Raw genomic sequence first — 27678 nt, 5'->3', positions numbered from 1 at the left:
AAGAAAAAGCAGAGTAGCTAATAACTTCTTGACTTGCCTTGGTGGTTTCATTCTTTAAAAGGTGGAGAAACCAACTAGGAAAAATTCTATTCTGGATGTGATTCTCACTAACAGAAAAGAACTACTGGCAAGGGTGAAAATGACTGGAACTTTGGGAGGAAGTGACCATTTTGTCTTAAACTTCATGAGAGAGAAGGGGAGGAAAGCCAGATATAATTCGACATGTGTCCTAGATTTGAGGAAAACAGATTTCAAAGAGTTCAGAAAAGGAGTGGTATAATCCCATGCAGTGAAATTTCTTCAGAGGAAGTCAGCCCAGGAGGAATGGCAGATGCTCAAGAATGAAATTCTAAAGACACAAACAGAAACAATTCCAATGAGGAAGCAAAATGAGATTGGTCTTGAAGAGACCAGTGAAGATGCACAGGGAATTTACCAATCAGGCTAGACATTAAGGTACAAAGAGACCAGGAAACAGCAGATCAATATAAATGTGGCACAGTCTGGAAAAAGGGGGTCAGAAACATTCAAGTTCAGAATCAGCTAATAGGGGTGAAGGATGCTAAGAAAAAAAAGGTATTTTTTTAAAGTTATACTTAGAGAAAAAGGGAGATCAAAGAAAAGATAAAATCTCTGCTTGGTGTATATGAGATGATACTAACTGAAAACAGTGAGAAGGAAGAGCTGATTCGCTTTTATTTTGTTTCTGTCTTCTCTGCAAGGGAAAATAACCCTTAACCTGGAAATGACAGAACAAAAGTGACTCACAGGAAGTTGATAAATAAGGAGATAGTAAGAGAACTCATGGTTATCCTTAATAAGCTCAAATCACCTGGGCCAGTTGAAGTATAGCTATAAGACCCAATAGAACTGGTATATATGATTGCTGAGCCACTGCCCAGGATATTTGAAAGATTACAGGGGGAAAGAGGTATGCTAAGGGATTAAAGAACAAATGTCCAGAGTTTTAAAAAATAGAAGAGTCTGCAAAATACAGGCTAGTGACCTTGACTTCATTTCCTCAAAAAATTCTAGAATGGATCTTTGATTAAAAAGCTGGTTAGTAAACATTTCAGTGGACCTGGCTTCTTCAAGAAAAGGTCATGCCAAATTAACCTCATTTTCTTTTTTTGAAAAGATTACTAAACTAAAAATGTCAATATTTATTAACAATGTTGATAAATACATTGATTCATGCTTGTATATTGATTGATTAAGAACTATATGATAATATCAGCACATTGGGAAATCTGGTTGCAGTGTTCTGAAAGTATTAAACGGAGAGACTAGAGGTAAAAAGGCCAGTCAAAATTTTTGTTATTGTTGTTGTTAAGTCATTTTTCAGTTGGTATCTGATTCTCCAAGACCCTATTTGGGGTTTTCTTGGCAAATACACTGGAGTGGTTTGCAATTTCCTTCTCCAACTCATTTTACAGATGAGGAAACTGAGGCAAACAGGGTTAAGTGACTTGACTAGGGTCACACAGCTAGTAAGTGTCTGAGGCCAGATTTGAACTCAGGAAGCTTCATCTTCCTGACTTCAGGCCTAGAACTCTATCCACTGTGCCACCTACATGTCCAGTCAAAATTTAGGGGGCACCAAAACGAAGAGGAGCTCAGTTTTAGCAAACCTTTTGATGAACCATCTCATGCTATTCTGGTGGAGAAGGTGGAGAGAGATGAATCAGATGACAATATAATTAAATGGATTCAGAGTGGGCCGGATGGCCCAACTCCAAGAGTAATTGTTTTTTTTTTAAATTTGTTTATTTAATATATTTAGTTTTCAGCATTGATTTTCACAAAAGTTTGAATTACAAATTTTCTCCCCATTTCTACCCTCCCCCCCCACTCCAAGATGGTGTATATTCCGGTTGCCCTTTTCCACAGTCATTCCTCCCTTCTGTCACCCCACTCCCCTCCCATCCCCTTTTCCCTTACTTTCTTGTAGGGCAAGATAAATTTCTACGCCCCATTGCCTGTGTATCTTATTTTCTAGTTGCATGCAAAAACTTTTTTTTTGTTGTTTTTGAACATCTGTTTTTAAAACTTTGAGTTCCAAATTCTCTCCCCTCTTCACTTCACACCCACCCTCTCTAAGAAGTCAAGCAATTCAACATAGGCCACATGTGTATCATTATGTATAACCCTCCCACAATACTCATATTGTGAAAGACTAACTATATTTTGCTCCTTCCCAACCCATCCCCCTTTATTGAATTTTCTCCCTTGACCTTGTGCCCTTTCGAAAGTGTTTGTTTTTGATTACCTCCACCCCCATCTGTCCTCCCCTCCATCATCCCCACCTTTTTTTATCTTCTTCCCTCTTCTTTCCTGTGGGGTAAGATACCAAATTGAGTATGTATGGTATTCCCTCCTCAGGCCAAATCTGATGAGAGCAAGATTCACTCATTCCTGCCTCACCTGCCCTCTCCCCTCCTCCCACAGAACTGCTTACTCTTGCCACCTTTATGTGAGATAATCCACCCCATTCTATCTCTCCCTATCTCCCTCTCTTGATATATTCCTCTCTCATCCCTTAATTCGATTTTATTTCTTTTAGATATCTTCCCTTCATCTTCAATTCACCCTGTGTCCTCTCTCTCTCTCTCTCTCTCTCTCTCTCTCTCTCTCTCTCTCTCTTTCTCTATATATATATATACATATATATGTATATATGTACACACATACATATATACATACATACACATTCACTTATATATATGTATATGCATAAACATATATATATATACATAAACATATATATATACACATAAACATATATATGTATATATATATGCATATTCCCTTCAGCTACCCTAATACTGAAGTCTCATGAATCATACACATCATCTTTCCATGTAGGAATGTAAAAAAAACAGTTCAACTTTAGTAAGTCCCTTGCAATTTCTTGTTCTTTTTCTTGATTACCTTTTCATGCTTCTCTTGATTCTTGTGTTTGAAAGTCAGATTTTCTATTCGGCTCTGGTCTTTTCACTGAGAAAGCTTGGAAGTCCTGTATTTTATTGAAAGTTCATATTTTGCCTTGGAGCATATACTCAGTTTTGCCTGGTAGGTGATTCTAGGTTTTAATCCTAGCTCCATTGATCTCCAGAATATCGTATTCCAAGCCCTTTGATCTCTTAATGTAGAAGCTGCCAGATCTTGGATTATTCTGATTGTGTTTCCACAATACCCAAATTTTTTCTTTCTGGCTGCTTGCAGTATTTTTCCTTGATCTGGGAGCTCTGGAATTTGGTGACAATATTCCTAGGAGATTTCTTTTTGGGATCTATTTGAGGAGGCAATCGATGGATTCTTTCAATTTCTATTTTGCCCTGTAGCTCTAGAATATCAGGGCAGTTCTCCTTGATAATTTCTTGAAAGATGATATCTAGGCTCTTTTTTTGATCATGGCTTTCAGGTAGTCTAATAATTTTTTTTAAAAATTTATTTAATATATTTAGTTTTTGCATTGATTTTCACAAAAGTTTGAATTACAAATTTTTCCCCCATTTCTACCCTCCCCCCACTCCAAGATGGCATATATTCTGGTTGCCCCATTCCCCAGTCAGCCTTCCCATCTGTCAGCCCACTCCCCTCCCATCCCCCTTTCCTTTCTTCTCTTGTAGGGCAAGATAAATTTCTATGCCCTATTGCCTGTGTATCTTATTTCCTAGTTGCATGCTAAAACTTTTTTTTGTTGTTGTTTTTGAACATCTGTTTTTAAAACTTTGAGTTCCAAATTTTCTCCCCTCTTCCCTCCCCACCCACCCACCCTAAGAAGGCAAACAATTCAACATAGGCCATATGCGTATCATTATGTAAAACCCTTCCACAATACTCATGTTGTGAAAGATTAACTATGTTTTGCTCCTTCCTATCCTATCCCCCTTTATTGAATTTTCTCTCTTGACCCTGTCCCTTGCTCCAATCTCATTTTTAAGGTAATATTTTCTTCAGTGGTCTTTTGGACCTCCTTTTCCATTTGGCTAATTCTGCCTTTCAAGGCATTCTTCTCCTCATTGGCATTTTGGAGCTCTTTTACCATTTGAGTTAGTCTATTTTTTAAGGTGTTGTTTTCTTCAGTATATTTTTCAGTATTTTTGGGTCTCCTTTAGCAAGTCATTGACTTGTTTTTCATGGTTTTCTTGCATCCTTCTCATTTCTCTTCCCAATTTTTCCTCTACTTCTCTAACTTGCTTCTCCAAATCCTTTTTGAGCTCTTCCGTGGCCTGGGACCAGTTCATGTTTTTCTTGGAGGCTTTTGGTGTAGTCTCTTGCACTTTATTGACTTCTTTAGGCTGTATGTTTTGGTCTTCTTTGTCACCAAAGAAAGAATCCAAAGTCCACTAGGTCACACTCCGCCCAGCTCCTGGTCTGGTTGGTCCGTGCCACTCATGCTGGGCTCTGCTCCCAGATCCGTGCAGGATAGACCTTACCCAGAAACCATCCAGGTTGTCCTGGGCTGGAGCCCTGCTTCCCTCTGCTGTTTTCTGGGTTCTGCAGTGCTAGAATTGGTTCAGAGCCATTTTTTATAGGTTTTTGGAGGGACTCGGCAGGGAGCTCATGCTAGTCCCTGCTTTCCAGCTGCCATCTTGGCTCCGCCCCCCTCCAAGAGTAATTGTTAACACTTCAGTGTCAATGTGGAAAGGCTTTGGTGGAGTATCCCAAGGAACTGTGCTTGGTCTTGTTCTGTTTAATGACTTGAATAAACATTTGAATTACTTGAATAAAATCAGAGAGATAATGTTCATTAAATTTGGAGATGACACAGAGCTGGGAAGGATAGCTAACAGACAAAATCAGGATCCAAAATGACAATGACAAAGACACATAAGGATCTATTGAAGAAACCATGAATGTTTGGTCTGGAGAAAAGGGGGCTCTGGGGGGACATAATGGACATCTTTAGGTATTTTAAGGATTCTCTTGGGAAGGATGGATGAATCTTGTTCTGTTTAACCCCAGAAGTCAGAACCAGAAACAATTAATGGAAACAGCAAAGAAGCAAATTGAGGCTTAATGTCAGAAAAACAAACAAAAACAAAAACCCCACATCCTGATAGAGCTATTCCAAAGTACAATGGACTGACTTGAGAGGTAGTAGGTTCCTCTGCCTTGGATGCCTTTGAGCAGATATTGGATGATCACTTGTCAGTTATGTTAACAGTGTGGATTCCTTTCATATATGATTTAGATTGGATAACCACCCAGGTTCCTTGCAACTCTCAAAAATCTGGGATTCTATGATTTTAGGAAATTTTATGAACTCTGGATCAGACAGAGGGCCTAATATTCACAGAAGTACAGAGAAATCTCTGGAGATCAGTGACAAGGGAAAAACAAAGCTGGCAAATTTGCTTGTGCACTAAGTTCTCTTTACTCTCCTATTCTTGCAATGTGTGCTTGAATTACGTATTTGCTAAATAATTAAAGCTTTGCTCTACTTTCCCACAATGGAGACAGAAAGCTTAGCAACCACAAAATATAGGGACATATCTGGAAATCAAAAACAAGGAAAAATGCAGCAAGTAGATCTAATTAGATAGTTGGCTTTCTGCTTGCGTATCAGTTTTGTGCCTGGTTTTGTATATGAGGCATGGTGGAAATCCATGAATATCAATTAAAGTTAGCTAAGCAAGATTGTGCCATGCTATCATCAGAAAAGTTAGGAAAACTGACCCTCAATAAACTAACCTCAGGATCCTCCAGTAACTGAACCTTCAGCACAATGAACCAACTGGAAATAGTGGTGTGGTGAAGCGGTGGCTTTTTTTTTCTTAGCAGTAAACCTTTGGACAGAGACAATACTTCTGGCAAAAACAGCTGTGTTAGATCTCTCTCTTTCTTGAGAGACCTATGTTCCTCATGAAGGAGTTATCAATCAATTACTTAAGTTTGAACTAGCATTTTACCTACCAGCCTTTTTTTTTTTAGTTTTTTGCCTAAGGGTTTAATTTAGTAAGAAACATATAACATACACAGTACAAATTTACATGTATATACATATATACATGTAAAGGATGTTCCTAAAGTCTGGACACATTAGGCAAAAATGCATATTTTCGAGAAATAAAATGATTGAAATTTTCAACCACATTAATTGGAATATTAACAAATTACATCTTCAATATGATTTCCATCATTTGTTTTCTTTTCGCATTGAATTAATTTATATACTAGTCAAGTTGTGGAGAAGAATTATGACCAATTGAATGAATCATGAGGAAGAAGAAACAGAACCAAAAAAAACCAACAACCCAAAAACAAAAACAAAAGAGAAGAAAAAAAAGGGGGAGAAAAAGGCGAGCATGAAGTGTGCCTCAATCTGCATTCATACTTCATAGTTTTTTCTCTGGATGTAGATAGCATTCTCCATTGTGGGTCCTTTGGAGTTGTCTTTGTACCTTGTGTTGCTGAGAAGATTGAAGTCTGTCAGGGTTGGTCCTCACAGAATCCATATATCTGTGGTTGTGTATAATGTTCTCCTGGCTCTGCTCCGCTCACTCAGCATTATGTCATGTAGGTTTTTCCAGGTTGTTATGAAGTCCGTATCATCCCCATTTCTTATGGCACAATAGTATTCCATTACCTTCATATACCACAGCTTGTTCAGCCATTCCCCAATTGATGGGCATCCCTTTGATTTCCAATTCTTAGCTACCACAAAAAGAGCCGCTATAAATATTTTTGTACATATGGGTCCTTTTCCCGCTTGTGTGATATAGCTTTTAGAATCTAAGACAAAGGATTACTATAATATAATTCTACATTTACCTGGATTTGATTGTAAAACTCTATAACTTTCTTTTTCTGAGATGGCCAAGGCTGTAAGGCCAGCTGTTGTGTCGCCATGTCTACTGCTTTCTAGAGGGAAAGAGAAAACCATAATAAATGGATTCTTTAAAAAAAATTGCAATAGTATCTTAGGTACTTTATTGAATACCCTCAAAAATGTTTCTTAATTGCCAGTTACTAGACTTTAAGTTATCTTTTACCATCCACTGTTAAAATTTCCGCTGGATTCTTTTCAAAAATTTTAATAGATATTTATTAAGCACTTACTGTATACAAGGCTTTGTACTGGAAATAAAAAGTCAGAATGAAAAATGGCTCCTGACCACAAGGAGCTTACATTCTTCTTCACTGGAAGAATATGAAACATTATAAACATTTGTGTTTTGCATGTGACTGTAGTTGTAGCTACTGTTAAGGGAGATTTGCAATCTTGTAACATACTTTTTCAATAGGAAAAGACTAAAACAATCCAGACAGTACAGGGAATGTGTTCTAATAAAAGTTCATTGTATAGTTAATTTTTTAAAAATGCCACAAATATTTTACAAGGAAAGAAAGTTTCTAGAGATCATCTGGTCTCATTCCCTCATTTTATACATGAGGAAACTGAAGTTTAGGAGGTTAAGGGAACTTGCCAAAAGTCACAAAAGCAGTAAAGAAGAGTCAGGATTTGAACTGAGTTCCTTTGACTCTAAATGTGGTGCTCTAAGTGTTAGAGCTGGGGGATTCAGATACCAGTTTAAGGTTCAAAAGGGAATCCCAAAGCACAAGTTTGTTTTTTTAAACTTTTATTTTTTATTTAATTAAGAAACATTTAGTTTCTCTCCTTGCCCCTCACTTCCTTTTCTCTACCTTCATTACCTATTGGGAAAAAAATCGAACTCTTGTAATAAATATGAATCATCAAGCAAAATATTTTGGCCATGGCCAAAAATATATGTCTCATTCTGTATCCTAAGTCCACCACTTCTCTATCAGGAAGGGGGCAGTATACTTCTATACTGGTTTTTGGGCAACATGTTTGGTCATTGCATAAATCAAGAGTTCTTAACCATTTCAAAGTTCTTGGTCTTTACAATGTTATTATTGTATAAGTTGTTCTCCTAGGTCTGCTCATTTCACTCTGTCTCCATTCATATAAGTCTTCCCAGGTTTCTCTGAAACTTCCTTTTTTCCTTTCTTACGGCACTGTTTCATTCATATGACATAATTTGTTCATCCATCCACAAACTGATAGACACCTCCTTAGTTTTCAGTTCTTTGCCACCATAAAAAGAACTGCTAAAAATACTTTTTGTATATATGAATCCTTTTCCTTATTCTTTGATCTCTTTGGGGTATAGGTCTAGTAATTATATAACTGAGTTGAAAAGCCATGCACATTTTATTGAATTTTAGGGCCTAGTTATAAATTGTTTTTTAGAATGGATAGACCAATTCACAGTTCTGTCACAGTGAACTGGTGTGAAGTTTTCCCACAGCCACTCCAACATTTGTCATTTTCCTTTTCTGCCATCTTGACCAATCTGATGGTACAGGGTAGAACATGAGAACATGTGTTCATTTCTCTGTTAGTGAGATGAACCATGTTTTTTCATACATTTGTTTATAGGTTGGATTTCTTCTTTGAAAACTTCTTGTTCATGTCCTTTGATTATCAATTGGGGAAAGGCTCTTATTCTTATAAATCTGAATTATTTCCATATATATATGTATATATCTTAAAAATGAGATCTTTTATCTGAGAAATTTGCTGCAGCAATTTTTACCAGTTAACTGTTTCCCTTATACTTTGAATTGAATCTGTTTTGCTTGTACAACAACACTTTTAATTTTTTATGTAATCAAATCATCAATTTTATCTTCTATAATACTCTCCATACTTTATTTTATAGGACAGCAAACTCATCTTCCTGAGTTCAAATCCAGCCTCAGACACTTAGACACTGTGTTAGACACACAGACAGTGTGTGACCCTGGGCAAGTGATTTAACCCCGTTTGCCTCAGTTCTTCATCTGTAAAATGATCTATAAAAAGAAATCGTAAACCATTCCAGTACTTTTGCCAAGAAAACCTTGAAATGGGGTCACGAAGAGTCAGACATGACTAAAAACAACTGAACAACAATATACTTTATCATTGACTCTTCCCTTAACAATAAATTTCAAAGATAAGTTCAAAAACACAATCTTATAATGCAGTTGTTGCTGCCCAACTCTTTGATATATTCTGTGCCTCAGGATCAAGTCAGTTAATAGCACAGTCCAACACACGAGGATTCACTCAGAAGTGTACACAACATAGAGCAACCCAGTTATAAACGTACACAGAAAACCACCCTGGCAACCAGACAGCCCGAAGCTGTTCTCATCTGTCTCAAAGAGGTCTTCCTTGCTTATTTTGTCCTTCTTCCTTATGAATATATAGCTCAACCAACACAGTATTGCGGCCTAGTACAAGAGTAGTTGAAAAGCCTGGGCTCCCCCTCCTTTTATCTGTTGCCTACAGGCAATCTCAGTGTCCAAGTCTTAAGTACCAACTCTGCAAAAAGCAGTACCACACCCAGACCAAAAAAAAAAAAGAAGGATGAGGACCAAGTGAGGAAGTGGGGCAGGTGACCTGCATGAGTAGCTGCTGCACTACACCTGAAAAAAAAGAGACTGAAACCTAGATGGTGCCGGTCCTGGCCCTCAACTCAAGGTATGGACTAAGGCTCATGAAACCTGAATTCCCCAATGTGAGAGGAGACTAAGGCGGCTTTGCAACCCAGCCCTCGGAGGTGTACTCACTAGAAAAGGGGCAAGGAAGCTCTCCTCTTTCCTCTCCTCAACTCTACTCCTTCCCTCATGCAAAGCAGATGATGGAGAATAAATTTTGGCACTCTCTAGCATGTTCCTATCCCCAGCTTGCTACACTAGGTACTCTGAGGAGCTTCCCCTTAGGTGAAGTTTAGGACTTTCTCGGTTAAGCTGAGTTACCTTGCTCTCAATGGGAGAGCTCCATCACTCTGTCTTGTGTGGTATAGAGTCTCAGAAAGACATGAATTTGAATCCTGTCTCATGCACTTACTAGCTGTGTGACCTTGGGCAAGTCACTTAACCTCGGCCTGCTTCAGTTTTCTCATCTTTAGAATGAGGAAAATAACAGCATCCACCTTACGTGAGGACCAAGTGAGATAACAGATGTACTTCACAAACTTCAGTTTACTCCCTTTTTCAGATATCTCGAGAATCAGTTTCTCAACATTCTCAAAGTTGTGTCTCCCCAGATATAGATCTCTGTTATGTAAACTTAATCTGGCGCAGCTGCATTTTCCCTTTAAGTTTTCTTTAGTGCTATTTCTACTTCCTTACACACTACATGATTCTAAGATTAAATTAGAGTCCAAAAATGGAGGTCCCATTGTCATTGGAGGAAAGGGGAAGGGAGGGAATAAGTACTTATATGGTGCCTAGTATGTGCCAGGCACTGTGCTAAGTGCTTTTGACAAATGCTATCTCATTTGATCCTTGGGAGGCAGGTGTTGTGATTATTCCTATTTTACAGTTGAGGAAACTGAGGTAAACAGAGGCTAAGTAAGGCCCATAGTCACACAGCTATTAAGTGTCTGAGGCTAGATTTGCACTCAGATCCTCCTGACTTTAGATCCAGAGTTCTAGCTGCAGTACCACTTAGCTCCCTCATTGAAGAAGGGAAATCATTTGATATAGAAATATTGCTAGAACCTTTTCATTTTTTTCTATTGGTTGTCTGTCTTCTAAGTCATTGATAAAAAAGTTGCATTTTAAATTTATATATACCTCCAACTTAGGCTGCTTCACCATCGGAACTGTAACTTTGGGGAATATATCTCCCAGAATGCTTTCAAAAAGTGGAACATCTTCGGGAAGAAACTTGGGTAAACTGGATTCTCTCACTGCCCATATAATGACCAGAATTTCTTCATTTTCAGAAAGCTCTTTATTGGTGTTCCTGCAATAGTAAGGAGTGGGGTGCAGGTGGAATGAGAGGGAGGAAGGAAAGACATAGGTGAAAACCCACATTAACTTGAAGCAAACAATTGGATATTCTTTGCTAAGACAATACACCATCAACATTATTGCTCACTTACACTTACAACACGATTGCAACACTGCATGTTGCACAATATACACTCTATCTCTTACATTCTACTATATTCTTTTCTGTGGTTCTTTAATTCTAAACCAGTGGATACCAAAATGGGATGGCAAAGACCTTCGCATTGAGAGTATCAATAGCTAAGTTACTGTTGATGGGCAGCCTAAAAATTGTTTGGGTCTAAGGCAGGCTCCCCACCCCTGGAAGCACTCTTGGCCTCTTTTTCTGTGACTCTGCTCCACTGTCACTGTGGAGGCCGTTCAGGATTGAGGTCCATTTTTTATTTTTCTCTGTTTCAAAGATTATGATGGCCCAATAATTTGCCACCAACTGGCAGTATATTGTTGCTGAAACTCTGGGTTTCAATCTGCATTTGTGGAGGCAGTTTCCACACGTGAAATTCCCTAATATAACTAAATCCCCAACCCTTTGCATTTTTCTGGTGTGTGTGTGTGTGTGTGTGTGTGTGTGTGTGCGCGCGCGCGCGCGCGTGTGTGTGTGCACGCATGCACATGTATGTATAGCTAGTTTCTTGGAATAACAAAACCTTTACAAAAATTAAAGCAATATGTTACTCAGAGGACAATGGGAGGGAAAGAGCACATTGGGTTTGAGTGGGCAGCAGCATATTACCAATGAATACTCATACAGGAGAGGCAGCATTGAGGACACTAAAGAGGTAGATGACAGGCACCAGGTGAAAGCCCAGGATGCCCAACGGATATCCTGAATGTTCCATTAGTTACCATGTATGTCAAGATCTGTATGTTGCATAGAGCCCTTGCAGAGGATGTGTGGGATGTAATAGAACATTACACAGGATGAGAAGGTATGGGGGGGGGGGTTGTCCTTTGCACCCATGTTGATGAGATATCAGATTCACTGAAACGCTGAAGGAGTCACCCATTAGAAATATTATAAAGAGGGGACACAGGCTCTCGGTGTAAAGAAGTAATCTATTACCTGTAGGACACCTTCCAAACCTGAGATTCTGTGCTACTGTACTCAGACTACATTCACTCCTCTGGGAACTTACTCACTGAAGAATGGACAAACTAGGCATAGGTCAAGGAACGATGCCTTCTTTATATTCTCCAATTCAACCTATAAATTCTGGTACAAAGACTTAAGTAAGCTGGCTCTGGAAAGCAGCATTGCCTATAACCAGTTAGGTTTTCTTTACTGATACTCAGTTCATACTGTAATTTAGGAGTGAAGGTGGTATCAGAGGCAAAAATCCCCCCACTAAAAAAAAAACCCAAAACAAAACCGCATACACGCACAAAACCCTGAAACAAAACCCAACAACCTATTTGCAAACAATTTTTATATTGTGTAATATGTCATATACTTTCTGATGATGGAAATATCTTAAGATAAAAAGCATCCTATCACTGTATGTACTCTGCATTTTTGACTAAAAGTATATCAGAAGCAGTTAGTGGCTCAGTGGATAGTGCTGGGCCTGGAGACAAGAAGATGTGAGTTCAATTCCAGCCTCAGACACCTAAATAGCTATGTGCCCCTGGGTAAGCCACTTAATTTCTGCCTCCCTCAGTTTTCTCATCTGTAAGGTGGGGACGATAAGTAGTATGTACTTCTCAGAATAAAATGAGCTAATATTTGTAAAGTGCTTTGTAAATGTTACAAATGCTACATAAATGCTAGTTATCATTCTGTTGCTGCTATCATTATTATTGCATATCAAAGTTTCTCAAACAAGCTTTTAGAAAGGCTTAAAGGGGGAATAGAGGCTATGTCCTAGACCAGATATGAGGTGGGCAAGGTTTTTATCAGTACCTCAAATACAGTTATCCCTTCCACATCGTGGGCACTAGGGGCATGGTGCTCCCATGATCTAGAAAATCCGCATAAAACTTTTTGGCCCTCCCTTCATATCAGAGAAGAAGTCTGAATTATTATGGTATTAAAAGATAAAATATGTTGATATTATACAATGCTATACACATATTTTAGGTATTTCTGAGTTTCTAAACTTTTTCTGTGTTGTTTGCTGGCCTTCGTATGTTGTCTGTGGCTTCTGCCAAACTCCCCCAAAATCCCCATTTAATTTCTTATGTTGACCTGCGATATAACAAAACTGTGATGGGGAAAGTTGTGATGTGGAAGGAATAAACTGTATGTTCCTCCCCTATGTCCTGGCATGTTTCCCAGGGACAGGGGGCAAGCTCAAGCTGAAGCAGGTATGGTGGTGGCTGAGAAGGCCAAAGGGTTTCAAGGGTCCCAGCACTTTGGACTTCAATGACAATAAAATATTTACACGCATGAGTGGAAAGATGGAAATGTGCTTTTTTTGTTTCCAGGAAGTGAATCTGGAGTCCTCTGATTGGAGATAGTGGAAGGTGGACATCAAATTGCACCTCCCAGATCCTCTCTGTTTAAGGAGGAGGGGCCAGGGCAGCTACTTCATTTCCCACCAAGCTATTCTCCTGGACCTCATTGCCTCCAGAAACTCATCTTCCTGCAAGATCATATCAATTCTGAGACTCCCATTTCCTGTCTCCTCTCAGTCCTTTGGGCTTCTCCTTCCCTCTAAGGTAGACACCCAAGAGCTCCTTTCAGATCCTCCACTTAAGGAGGGGGCCTAGGGCAGACATATCATCATCTCCCACCTGGCTACAGGTCTTCATCTCTCTCCTCCCCCCACCCCCACCTTAGACTATGAGCTCCTTGAGGGCAGGGACTGTCTTTTGCCTGTCTTTTATCCCCAGAGCTTAGCACAGTGCCTGGCACAATAGTATGCTCTTAAAAAAAGTTGACTGACTGACTGACTGGCTGACTGAATTTATCTGTTACAGGTCTTTAGGTCATCTCCATATTCTCTTATCTTTTTGACTGATGACTCATTGTAAGGAAGAACAATGGTTACTTACACTCTAGCCAGTTCATTTTTTTTCTTTTTTCTTTCTTTCTTCCTTCTTTTTTTTTATTATAGACCCCATTGGCAGTCTGATGACACCTATGGACTCCTCTGAATGTTTTCAAATGCATAAAACACATAAGATTGCAAAGGAAACCAAGTGTATTAAAATAAGATGTCTCTTTTCCCACCTAACTTCACAGACAGCAAAATCTGTCCACAGTCCCCTTGAGGATCCCAGCTTAAGAACACCTGCTCCAAACCAAGTTGTTTTTCTCCATGAAGGAGCTCTAATGTGAATGAAGGAGTGGAAGTGCACATCCATTTCTCTCCTTTCCTTCAGGTCCCTAGAATTCCTGTCCCATTCTTCATTGTGCTGTCTCAATCAACCCACCTTGGGCTTCTGGATGATCATTTCATCTCTCATTGATATTTCTATAGTTTAACTTCTAAATCATATTAGACTTACATTCTGTACTCCCGTTTCTTTCGGCCAGCCATGATTAGCACGGTCTTTATAGCTCTCATGCCAAAGTCATAATGATCCTAGGCGGGGAAAAGGATATGACTTACTGAAAAAAAAAAAGGACTACTTTCAAATGAATACATATCAATTTTTTTGTCAAAGGTGTGTGTGTATGTGTGTGTGTGTGTGTGTGTGTGTGTGTACACATGACTGATAAGAATGCAGAAAACCCTGACCCAGTTCTAGATTTGCTACCCTCTGCCGTCTATTTCTCCTCTACCTAATGCACTCCTAGCTAGTCGCACAGAATTCTGGGCCTAGAGTCAGGAAGGCCTGAATTTAAATTCAGCTTCAGACACTTCTTAGCTGTGTGATCCCGGGCAAGTCACCTAACCTCTGTTTGCCTCAGTTTCCTCCTCTGTAAAACAGGGACGATAACAGCGTCTACCTCCCAGGGTAACATGAATGTTAGCTATCATTACTGTTACTCTTCATCTGGATACAGCCCCCTTCTAAAAAGAGACATAATCATTAGATGCTCAGGAGAGAGGTTGGAGATCATTGGCATTTAACTGACACAATGAGCAAGTACTCTCTGTTTTGATGAGAAAAACAGGGAAGGACATGCACAGGGAGAGAGTTTTGTCTGAAGTATCAGGAACAAATACATGCAGATTTATCTATTCGAGGCATCTCTAGAACCTATTTCTCGTGATTGAGGATGGTGTTCTATAATGCAAAAGAAGAGACATTCCACCACCACCCTCCCCAGGAGACTATAAGCTCCTTGAAGTCAGAGACTACTTTTCATTTTGTTTTTGCATCTTCAGAGCATAACATAGCATTATGTACTTGATAAATGCTTGGTGGATTGAAATGGATTCATCCCCTTTGTCAGTACAGTTTTGGGAGCACAGAGGAAGCAGATGGATCTGAGAATATTGTCCCAAATCCAGTTAAAAGGCAAAACTCCTGGAGAGTTTTGATTCCCTATGGAGAATGCTCTCTTTACTAGCCAGGTTTGCATCAGGATGCTTGTCTGTTGGTGGAATTTCTTCTCTCCAAGGCTCTCTCTGCTTCCTTGGACTCTTAGGTTACAAGACCAGGAGGGACAAGTAGAATAGGAGAATTCAGAGTAGTAAGCAGTGTGGTTTAGTGGAGAAAGGACACTATCCTGAGAGTCAGAAGGATCCGAGAATGAATACTTACACTGATACTTCCTAGCTGTTCAACCTTTTGTTCAATTTATGGAAGACTTCCACTAATGCCATTCTATCATTGCAGGAAGCCTCATTCCCAGATTGAATTCCAAGATGAACTGGGTCAGGTTATGACTTTTACTTCTCTTATTTATTTTCCTTTTCTTTGCTACTAGGTAGGGGTAGTAAAATCATGTTTGATGAGTTACATGTTTGCAAGAAATGGAACCTTTCTGAGGTTTAACTTTTCCTTATCTATAAAATGAGGCTAGTTATACTTGGACTCCATCCCTCATAAGGCTGTTGTGAGGAAAAGTATTTAGTTAAGCCTGAAGAGCTACACAAATGACTACATTCTAATTGAAGGAAGTTTTATTTTTAATACTACCTGTATGAGGCCTGTTTTTCTGAATTAGATAAAATAACTAGGTTCCTTAATAAAAAGAACTGTTTATTGTTACCTTTAAAATATCATCTAGTACTCTGAGAAAAGTGATTCGTTACCTGGTGTGAAAGTTGCTTGACAGCTAGTTCATAAAGGTTAATGAGTTTGGCTGACAGTGGTTTTGCAGATTTGAAACCTGCTGCAAACAGCATTATTTCAGCAATCAGTTGATAGTGGGGTACCATCATCACCACTGGCCGAAACAGAGACTTTAAGTTATCTGGGAGTTCCACACGTCCTTTGTATCTTAAATAAACAGGAGAAAATACTTCTCAATCTTTAATTTTTGTTCAATTTTTTCCCTTAAATATAAGAATAATATTCCTACAACTGGTGCTGAATTGTACATTATTATTATTCTTATGCATTTTGATAATTCTTAATTTAAATGAATGAAAAGAGAGTATTTGTCCTAAGCTATAAAGTATGAAACCTAGCCCTTGGTAAAGCAAAGTGGGAAAATGTAAATATAGAAAAACACTTATAACAAGTATGATTTAGCAAATGATGAGACAGATATATGTACACAATTAAACTATCTATTTGGGGAAGAATTTTGCTTATAAATGCTAATTGTTGTTAGTCTTTTGGGTCTGGCAATAAAACTATATTTGTTTTGTCTTTCTTGAGAGGGAGAAAGACTTGGATTCCAAACCTGCCTTAGCTACTTACTAACTCGTACAATTAGTCACAGGCAAGTCACTAAACTTCTTGGTCTGTTTCATTATTCATAAAACTGGGGATAATAATCCCGGTGCTAACCTCTCACATGATGTTCGTGAGGACAGTGCTTTGCAAACCTCAACATATTCTACATCTGGGTGATTATTTTTTTACTCAATCCCTTGTCAATCGGTCTTTGGGCATCTTTGGGCATATGTCAATGAAGATGAATTCCATGAGAGGGTGACTGTGTCTTTTGAGGTGAGTTTCTGGGAACATCTACATGATAGCATAACAACTCATTGAAAAATGAAAAACAGTCAACCAACCAGGCTTCTTTGTGAATGCTGTTGTTTATGTGACACTAAAAATGGATGATATTAAAAGAACTTAATAGACCAATTATTTTTCTGTCAATGATAGAAGTGAGGCAGTTAGGTGGCTCAGTGGATAGAATATTGAACCTAGAGTTGGGATGATCTGAGTTCAAATGAGACCTCAAGACCCTTCCTAGATTAACCTCTGTCACTGAACTTCTGCCTGTTTCAATTTCCTCAACTGTAAAAAGAGGATAATAACAGCACTTATCTCCCCAGCTGGTTGTGAAGATCAAATGAGGTAACATTTGTAAAGCAGTTTGCCACCTTTAAAGTGCTATGTAAATGCTAGGCATTATTATTATTATTATTAATTATCATAGTTATTTTATATCCAAGTGCCTAGTACATTGACATGTAGACTGAAAGTACCCAATAAGAGTTAGACAGTCAAATCCAGTTCAACAAATATTTACTGAATATCTATTAACGTCATAACTTTAAGAGGAGCTGACCTCATTCTCCTCTGTTGGAACTTAGAATGTGTTTGATTGTGTGGGTTCCATTTCAGACGGGTGCCCTGTGGCATCTGTTGATGAGAAAGCTGGTGCGGGGGGAATACAGTTGGAAAAGACTTGGGGGGAAGGTAAGAAGGCAGGGCTAGCCAAATGACAAGCATAATTTTGGAAAACTCTTCCAGAGTGCCAAATGAAATTGAAACAAGCATAGAATTTAGCATTAGACTTACTGAGAGTTCTCATGCCTCCTGTAGATTCGTTGTTACTTACCCAGGATTCAAGGTGACAAAGATGGCACAGGACAGGTTGATTCGGATATCTCTTCCTTCTAGTAAAAACCTAAAGTTTATTGCATTTTTAAAAATCAGTAGCAGAAAGAAATGTCCTCTACAGGCACACATGGTGTAACAATACAGGTATCAAAAATCTCTTAATGTTACATTATGAATAATTAAATATTATTCTTATATTTAAGGGAAAAATTGAAAAAATTAAACATTAAGAAGTGTTTTCTGCTGTTTAAGATACAAAGGACGTGTGGAACTCCCAGATAACTTCCTAAATAGGACATTGCTAAATAATAGCCAAAAAACCCCCAAACAAACCAAAGAAAAAAAATCAAACATTTTTATAAAATTCCCAAAGAGTAAGCCTATAAGGGGGCATAATTCAATTAAACATTCAGTCAGCAAGCATTCATTAAATGCCTACTATGGAACAGGCACTGTTCAGTTTAATGGCTCCAGCATAAATGTGGATTGCGCAACTGGTCAATCACTTGACAAAATGAGTAAACTGTTTCTTTTACCATTAAACTAAATTCCTTCTTCTGGGCATGGGGGTTATTTTGGGAGAAATAGAATAGAAAAAAAGATTTACTTTCTTATATTAGACACTAAAAATCCTACCACAGTATATTTTGGAAGAGCCAGCTTTCCATCACTGTCCCTAGACATACATTAATACCATACTAATTCAGAATAATGAGGGTGAGGAGTATATGTATCCAGTGTGATAATAATAAGAATGAATACACGATAACAAATTTATTTTTAACACTAAAGTTTGGTCTCAAATGTGAGGTAAATTAATCTAAAATGTTTCGTTTACGGAGGACTTCCATTAATGCTATTCTATTGTTGCAGAAAGCCTCAATCCCAGACTGAATTCTAAAATGAACCAGATCAGATTATGACTTTTCCTTGCCTTAGTTACTTTCCCTTTCTTTGTCACTAGGTAGGGGTAGTAAAATCACGTTTGACTAGTTAGGCAGAGGAGAGATATCAAGGGTAATAGGTCCCTGGGACATAAAGTTAAAGGATTTATAGCCATCCTCCTAGTAATTTTTCTAAAACACAGGTTTAATCATGGCATAACCCTCTCCCCCACCCTCCCCAATCTCAAAAGGCTCCATTTGGGTCCTATCTCTTCCAGGATAACCTAGCCTCTCTCTCTTCTTCCCTTCTCAGTTTTCTTTCACACCTTCCCTCCCACTCCCATCTCCAACGTCACCCCATGTACTCTTTGATCCAGTGGCAGTGGCCTCCTTGTTGTTCCTTGTACAAGGTAACCCATGTCCTTACATCTGCCTGTCTTCTATGCCTGGAATTCTCTCCTTCTTCATCTCTGTCTCCTGGCTTCCTTCAAGCCTCAGCTAATATCTAATTTCCTACAGGAAGTCTTTCCCAATACCTCTGTTGGTTATTCCTAATACATGCAGTAGGTATGTATCTTGTTTGTACATAGTTATTTACATGTCATGTCCCCCATTAGACTATGAGCTCCCCATTTGACTATGAGCCTTTTGTCTTTCTTTGCATCCCAGAGCATACCGTGGTACTTGAAACTAGTAGGTGTTTAATAAATGTTTACTGACTTCCTGACTGACTAGAAGGAACCTCACAGATTATCTAATTCAGTGTCCTCATTTTATAGGTGAGGACACTCGAAACCCAGAAAGTTTCAATGGCTTGCCCCAAGATCACACATTTCAGAACAGGATTCAAACCCAGAACCTCTGATTCCATATCCAGAATGCTTTTTATTACATAAATTTGCCTTTATGAAACAACAATAAACTTGTTTGTTTACTCATCAGTCAGTCAAACAACGTGCATTTATGGAATACTCATTAAGTTTCAGGCACAGCATTAGGCAATGAGAACACAGAGAAAAATGAATCACTCTGTGCTCAGGGACTTGGAATCCTATCAGAGGAAAGAACACATTGTTGTGTTTGTCCTTCCTTCTTGAAGAAGACCATAATGTCAGGGAAATGACGACACGACTTGCAGTGGACTTTGGTTTGAGTGAGGGAGGGCTGTGCAAGGTGAGCCTCACTTTCTCCTCCAGAGCCATCTGTGTCCAGTGGCCTGATGTTTGCCAGGACAGCTGGAGTTGGCCCAGGATGCATTGGTAGACCCTGGCCCTTTCAGGCTAAGGACTTTTCAGGTTCTCACTTTGAGTAAGGTAGGGCTCATTCAGTGAATAGGCCTCTTTAAGAAGTGAGTCAAGGGATGGCCCCTTTAATGAGAAAAAAGAGAAAAATATCAAAGACCCTCAGGGTTGCAAGTCAAAAGAGAAACCTTATCATTGACATTCACTCTGAGCTGGGAGGGCCAAAATTATAGCCATTAAGTGGAGCATGGGCAGGGACCTATTGTGGTCCAACCTATGAGCCACAGAGTGAAAAAGGAAGGAAGGAAGGAAGGAAGGGAGGAAGGGAGGGAGGGAGGAAGGAAGGAGAGAGAGAGAGAAAGTGAAAGAAAGAATGAATGAAAGAAAGAAAAGGAGGAAATAGAGGGAAAGGAGGAAGAGAGAAAGAGAGGAAGGAAGGAAGGAAGAAAGAAAGAAAGAAAGGAACAAAGGCAGTACATAAATTAAGATAGACAAAATATATGGTGTCCCAAATGTCTTTAGAGCTTTAATATCTTGAAAGTGCACTAAGACTTAGGGGGAGGCCCAGTATATACAAGATAATACAAGGTGAATTATGATCAGCTTTTTAACTCATTTCCCTCATTTCTGACTATCCTCACTTTGGCCTAACATGATAGAATTTTCAATATTATGCACACACAGGCCCCAGAGACTTGTCTGTTCCTACTGGGAAATCAGCCATTCCTGAGGTATGGATGACCTTGTGCTCATTCTTTTCTTTACTTGAGCTTGTAAACTCATCCCATATCCCGTTTCTTCTTCCTGCCAGCCACCAAAGATGTATTTTCAAATATGACATATGTAAAGTGATTTGCAAACCTTACAACATAAAATAAATCTAACTATCATTATTATTATTTTTAGGGTTGGGAGTTAAAAAAACAACAGCAACAACAAAAAACCTCCTTACTAGTGGACTACTTGTAATCCCTCCCTTCACAATATACCTGCCCACCAAAAACTTTTATGGTTACAACAAACTGGGAGAGGAAGACTAGGTGGTGTAAAGGAAAAAGTGCCAGGCCTAGAGTCAGGAGCATTCATCTTCCTGAGTTCAAATCAGGCCTCAGACACTTATTTAGCTGTGCGACGCTGGGCAAGTCACTTAACCCTATTTGCTTTAGTTTCCTCATCTGTAAAATGGGCTGAAGAAGGAAATCTCTGCCAAGAAAAACCTAAATAGGGTCATGAAGATTCAGATGTGACTGGAGTGACTGAGCAACAACAACAAATGAATGTTAACCTGCTTTTTAAAATAAAAAGAATTATGGATTCCAGAAATCGAAGGCAAAAAGAAAAACTCCTTCATTTCATGACCTCGCATTTTAAGAATCTACTTTCTCATGAGTAAGACTATGAAAATTTGCACAGGATGAACCTATTTTGAGCTTTTTTATTTAGGAATCCAAAATACTATACCTGAATTATCATGAATTATAAATTAGTAGAATCTGAATTAATGATTTCTTACTAAATTTTACTGTTAAGAAACTTAAAAATCTACTGGAAACAGCTCCCTAGGGGTTAGATGCACAGCAAAGAATTTTTTTTCTAGCTCTTTTAAAATTTGGTTTATATTTTAAATCTCTGTCCCAACATAAACTATACCATTCTAAAGCATTCAGTTTTCAGTTGTTTCATGGCATAGTGGTAAAAGCGGTGGCCTTGGTGCAAGGAGATCCAGTTTGAAATTCCACTCTGGTAATTATGAGCTCTCTAAGTTTTGCTGAGTCACTGAACATCTCTGACTCTTGGGTACCTTGGTGATGTCATCAGCTCTCATGGATTCAATGACTATTGCTATACAGGTGATTCTCAGATCTATTTGTCCAGCCTATCCTCTCTCCTGGCCTCCAGGCTCACATTTCCAACGGCCTAGTTAACATCTTAAACTGGACGTCCCATAGATACTTAAAATAGAATATATCCCAAAATGGACTCATTACTGGTACAGAGGGAGAAGAAAAGACTCAGTCAGGACAAAGACTTGAGGTCTTGATTTGGATGAAGATCCAGTAAAGTAGACAGAGAAGGAGCTATCAAAGAGGAAAGAGGAGAGAGAGTGGTATCATGAAAAACCTAGAGAGAAGAGAAGAAAGTATCAAGTTAGTTTCAAAGGCCTCAGAGAGGTCAAAAAGGAGGAGGGACGAGACTGGGTAATTAAGAGATCACTAGTAACTTTGGAGAGAGAGGTGTAAGGGAGGAGAGAGGTTGCCTCAATTACACCCCTGTCAAAGTCTTTCCCCAGAGACCTGCCTATCTGCCTGAGGTGCCAAGAATCCTAATTATGGACCAGACACTTGATATCAAACATGTAGATACCTTTCTTTTGAGGGGATGGGTACTGATTTGTTCCTAATATCTGAACAAAATTTCTTGTCAAGGGCAGAAACTTCCTGAGTAGAAATTTCAAACTTCGATACTAATTATTTGTCTCCACACAAACATTTGCACCAAATTTCTCCTTTTCCATTTGGAAAATCTGGTCACTCCATTTCTAGGTATTATATTAAATAGTGATACAATGTTATGATGATCAGGACATTTTATGTTTAATGACTTACTCATATACAATCCAGTAATGTTTATATAAATAACAAAGGCTATAACCAAATAGCTTTTAAGCATCAATGAGAATATGGTATGTAGCATGTAAAATACATACCTGTTAGAATGATTATCTTTAGCTGCCTTAATTGTTTGCATCTGTGAGGCAATCACAGAGAGTACTTCCATATCAATTCGATTGAATTCATCAAAACAACACCATGCTCCAGATTGAACTATACCAAAGAAGAATTTTCCCATCATCTTAATAAAAGATAAATTATTGAAATTAGTAATGATTGCAACTGTATAATCTTCAATTATTAAAACACTTAAAATTATTAATTAACATGTACAATATTCTTTCTGGTTATACTCATATTCAAGCTATTAAAGCTTAAATATTTCTAAAATTTCACTAGGATTTTTGAGATACCTTGTATATTCATATATACATATTTTTAAAAAAGTTATGTTACTGGGGCAGCTAGGAGTGGATAGAGCCCTGGCCCTGGAGTCAGGAGGACCTGAGTTAAAATACAGTGGCAGACATTAGCTGTGTGACCCTGTTCAAGTCACTTAACCCAATTGCCTCCCCTAGTTCCCTCTCCTCAAAAAATGTATGTCTACAATTTTTCTTTTTCACTTTGCATTACTGCATATACTTTTCTGTATTCCTGAATATTATTCACTCTTTCTGAAGATTCTGCCTTAATGTACCAGTGTAATAGGCATTCTACTACCACTGGTCACTTTTTAGGTTGTTCCCAGTTTTTCAATATTACAAATAATGTAGCTGAGCACAATGCTGGCACATAGTAGTCACTTAATGAATATTTATTGCTTGATGGATGGATTGACTATAGATATCTTTATACAGATAGTTCTTTTTTTTTTCTTTTCAATTATTTCCTTGGAATAACTTTCTAATGGGATTTTACGGGAATTCACTGGGATCTCTTAAAGAACAGAAGAACTGAATTACAATTCAAGTTTTGTTTTTACCTGAAGAATACCACCAGTTTTAAGCCTTATTTTATACTGCCAGCTCATGTTCCACAAACTCTCCACTGCTCTGCTTTTCCTTAGGCAAACCACAAATGCTCCTCTTTCTCATCTCTGTCACTGCTGAATTTTGTAACTTATATTTTTATCTGACAAACTAAAAAGGCTTTGACTAAAGGCTTGGTAAGAAAAGGTAAGCTGAGTTTTGAAAAGTTCATCACCAGGTTTTCTACCAATTAATGGAGACTGAGGAGGCACAGCTCATGTCACATGGGCTATCTACTGGGTCTTGGACCAGAAGTGAATTGGACGATTATATTAAACACATATAATTAATACATAATGCCACTGTTTTCATCTGAATACTTTCAAATTTTGTTCTATTACCAATTCTATTTTAATTTCAACTGTGCTTCTTAGAGACAATATATTATTGGGTTGTGCTATTTAGTGCTCAGTACTACTTATAGCAAAATTTAGGTTTTTTCCTCCGCATTTAATATTATAATTTGGGGGTTTATCTTATCTTTCATCATTCTTTATTATTTATTTCTTTATGAAATTTATTTTGACTATTTATGATGTGAACTTGGGAGTTATTTTTCCTTATGTCATGAGAAAGGAATTATAACTATTCTTTAAAAAAATCCTTTTTTTCTATTTTCAATACTTTAATATTGTGATATTATTGCGTGATAATGTGATAATGTGATAATTGCTGTGATACCATTCAGAAGGACACTCCTTCCAACGGTGCAAGTCACAACACCTTTATATAATTTAATTCTATGAGACTCTTGTTCATGTCTTCCCATACACCCTACATAAGTGGTCTACCCAAAATGCTGAAAGTCTGGCCTTGGGTCTCTTAGCTTTACCCAGCAACTATGATCACACTTGGGTCATGGACATTGCACATTGATCACTTGCTGAAGTTCCTTCTTGACCAGCTCACCTACATTCTTGATCATACAAAGAGAATTGTACTTGGCTCTGATCTCACTGAGAGAGGGAACTCATAATGAGGAAACTCCTTCTACCAAGGAGGGTTACTTGGCAAGTAATAGTCTTAGTTGGCCAGGGTACAGAGAGATGATATGCCATGCTTGGAGTCACATGACCAATATGTGGGTACAGAGAGATGATATGCCATGGTACAGAGAGATGGCCAGGGTACAGAGAGATGATATGCCATGCTTGGAGTCACATGACCAATATGTGTCAGAGGCAGGATTTGAACCAGGTCTTCCTGGTTTTGAGGCCCGATCTCTAGCCATAATGCCATACTGTCTCTCATCTATATCCTGGACATTATCTTTTATGCTTCTACTTGCCTGCAAGTCCCTACTGGCAATATTCTGCAGTCTATTTATATCCACATCTCTATATTACTCTTTAGGTCACTTGCAAATTTCATTTTTCAGTAATTGTGATAAAGACAGTGTAGAATACTAGATAGAGTGGTGGATTTGAAATCAGGAAAGACTGGATTCAAATCCGCACTCTCATTGGCTCCTTATCTACTAGCTGTGTGACCAGGTGCAAGACATTTAACCCATCTGATCCTCATTTTCTTCACGCATAAAATGACTAGATGGGTGGATCTGGGCTCTGAGATCCCTTCCAGCTCTAAATCTATGATTTTAGGATTACTGGAAGAAGATAAATGTATTGGTAGTGGACCAGCTTTATCTACTTTCCACTGTATTTGCATCTCATAGTCTAGATAATGGGAGGAGGAACAGGGAGGGAACAAGCATTTATTAAGCACCTACTATGTGCCAGGCACTGTGCTATGTGCTTTACAAAGATTTTCTAACTTGATCCTTATAACAGCCTTATGAAGTAGGTGCTTTTATTATCCCCATTGTATGGGTGAGGAAACTGAGGTTAAATAACTTGTTCAGGTTCACAACCTAGGAAACGTCTGAGGCTGGATTTGACTCCAGGCTTAGCTCTGTACACACTGTGCCACCTAGCTACCTAGATATTTTTCATCCACTTGGTTTTTCATGTGTAGATTGATCATGAAACTCTTTTGATAGGATGCGGATCTCAATCAGGAGATCATAAATCCAGGATTTAATAAATCACCAAAAGATTATCTAATAAACAGAATCATTTGGAAGATGTTACTATTTATAAGTGGGCAGCTAGGTGGTGCTGTAGCAGTACACAGAGTACTGAGCTTGGAGTCAGGAAGACTCATCTTCCTGAGTTCAGATCTGGCCTCACATGCTTACTAGCTGTGGGACCCTGGGAAAGTCATTTTTTTTGAAGTTTTTAAACATTTTTAATTAAAGTTTTGAGTTCCAAATTCTATCTTTTCCTCCCCCCCCCATTCCCTGAGATGGTAGGCAAACAGATATAGGTTATACATGTACAATTATGTAAAACATTTCCATATTTGTCGTTTTGTACAAGAAGACTCGAATAAAAGAACAAAAATGAAATAAAGTGAAAATAGCATACTTCAGTTTGTGTTCAAACAGTATCAGTTCTTTCTTTGGAGTCAGACAGTATGATTCATCATTATTCCTTTGAGATTGTCTTGGATCATTGTATTGCTGAGAATAACTAAATCACTCACAGTTCTTCATCAAACAATATTGCTGTTACTGTGTTCAACATTCTCCTGGTTCTGTTCACTTCACTACGTATCAGTTCAAGTATGTCCAGGTTTTTCTGAAATCATCCTGCTTGTCATTTCTTATAGCACAATCATATTCTATTACAACCATATACTCCAGCTTGTTTAGCCACTCCCCAACTGATGGGTCAATTTCCAATTCTTCGCCACCACAAAAAGAGCTGCTACAAATACTTTTGTACAAATAGGTCCTTTTCCCTTTTTTGGATGTCTTTGGGATAAAGACCTAGTGTTGGTATTGCTGGATCAAAGGGTATGCACAGTTTTATAGTTCTTTGGCCATAGTATGAAATTGTTCTCCAGAATGCTTGGATCGGTTCACAACTCCACCAACGGTGCATTAGTGTTCCAGTTTTCCTGGAACACTATCTTCCAACATCCAACATTTTCCTTTTTTTTGTCATATTAGCCAATCTGATAGGTGTGGGGTGGTACCTATAAGTTGTTTTAATTTGCATTTCTCTAATGAATAGTGATTTAGAGCATTTTCATATGATTGTAGATAGCTTTGATGTCTTTGAAAAGTGCCTGTTCATATCCTTTGACCATTTATCAATTGGGGGATGAATTATATTTTTATAAATTTGATTCAGTTCTCTATATATTTGAGAAATGAAGCCTTCATCAGTGACACTTGTTGCAAAAATTTCCTCCCAGTTTCCTGGTTTTCTTGTAATTTTGGTTGCATTAGTTTTGTTTGTGCAAAAAAAGCAGTGACCCTGGGCAAGTCACTTAACACTGTTTGCCTCAGTTTCCTCATCAATAATATGGAGAAGGAAATGGTAAACCACCCTAGTGTCTTTGCCAAGAAAACTTCAAATGGGGTCATGAAGAGTCAGACATGAATGAACAACAATTCAAATCCCTTTGGCTGGATAATTAACATGGTGACTTTTGTGTCTCTGTATGCTAAAGGAAGGTGGCCCTAATCCCCAAAAAGTCACAGAAACAGAGTGTTAAGAGCTAAGGACTTTAACAGTTATATGGTCCAGCCCTTTCACTTTACAGAAGAGGAAATTAAGTCCCAGAGAGTTGAAATGACTTGCCTAAAATTAATAGTTTATTAGGTGAGCTGAGACAAGAATTTGGTTTTCCTGACTCTCAGCTAAGTTGTCTTTCCACAACACTATGTGGGGAGAACACACTCAAGGTTGCTTGTCTTCCTTTTTATCTCTGGAACTCCAGTTATTCAGAAGGTAGATCATCTAAATCTGTTTTCAAGCTCAGTCCATTTAGCTTACATTGCTGACATGTTTGCCTACTCTGATTAAATCTCGGATTATTGTTTCAATCTAATCTTTGTCTTCACAGATTCTGTTTCCCCAAATCTATTTTGCTCTGTTACTTCCAATAAAGGCTGGTGCCAGCACAAATGGGGTCAAATAGCTAATTAATAAATATTCAGAGTGAGCATTCAGAAACCAGTAGCTACAAATCAGAGCTTGATTTATTGTTTTATTGATTGTCTAAATTTAAGAAAGTGATGGAGAAAAGGTAAATAATACACATTAAACTTAAACGTGTATCATGGGAGAGCTTTTGTTAAACATTTATCAGCATACTCCTGCTTCCAACAAAAATTTAGGTTTTCTATCATGCTTGCCAGTTTCTTGATTTCTTTCTTTTA

At 38.3% G+C, this 27678-nt stretch overlaps 1 protein-coding gene across 1 annotated transcript in view; it reads right to left on the bottom strand.

Moving 5' to 3' along the window:
• The window catches only part of DNAH14 (dynein axonemal heavy chain 14), a 377809-nt gene that overhangs the window by 209433 nt on the left and 140698 nt on the right, over positions 1-27678 (bottom strand). The window contains exons 31-36 of the mRNA XM_036755542.1: positions 22515-22660; positions 17681-17749; positions 15972-16158; positions 14272-14348; positions 10603-10774; positions 6781-6870 (exon numbers count right to left, since the gene is read on the bottom strand). Of these exons, the coding sequence (XP_036611437.1) occupies positions 6781-6870; positions 10603-10774; positions 14272-14348; positions 15972-16158; positions 17681-17749; positions 22515-22660 (741 nt within the window). The remainder of the gene's footprint in view (positions 1-6780; positions 6871-10602; positions 10775-14271; positions 14349-15971; positions 16159-17680; positions 17750-22514; positions 22661-27678) is intronic.

The sequence above is a fragment of the Trichosurus vulpecula genome, chromosome 4 (genome assembly GCF_011100635.1).
Source record: "Trichosurus vulpecula isolate mTriVul1 chromosome 4, mTriVul1.pri, whole genome shotgun sequence".
Taxonomy (NCBI): domain Eukaryota; kingdom Metazoa; phylum Chordata; class Mammalia; order Diprotodontia; family Phalangeridae; genus Trichosurus; species Trichosurus vulpecula.
Note: the sequence above shows the minus strand (reverse complement) of the source record. Positions and strands in the feature narration are given on the sequence as shown.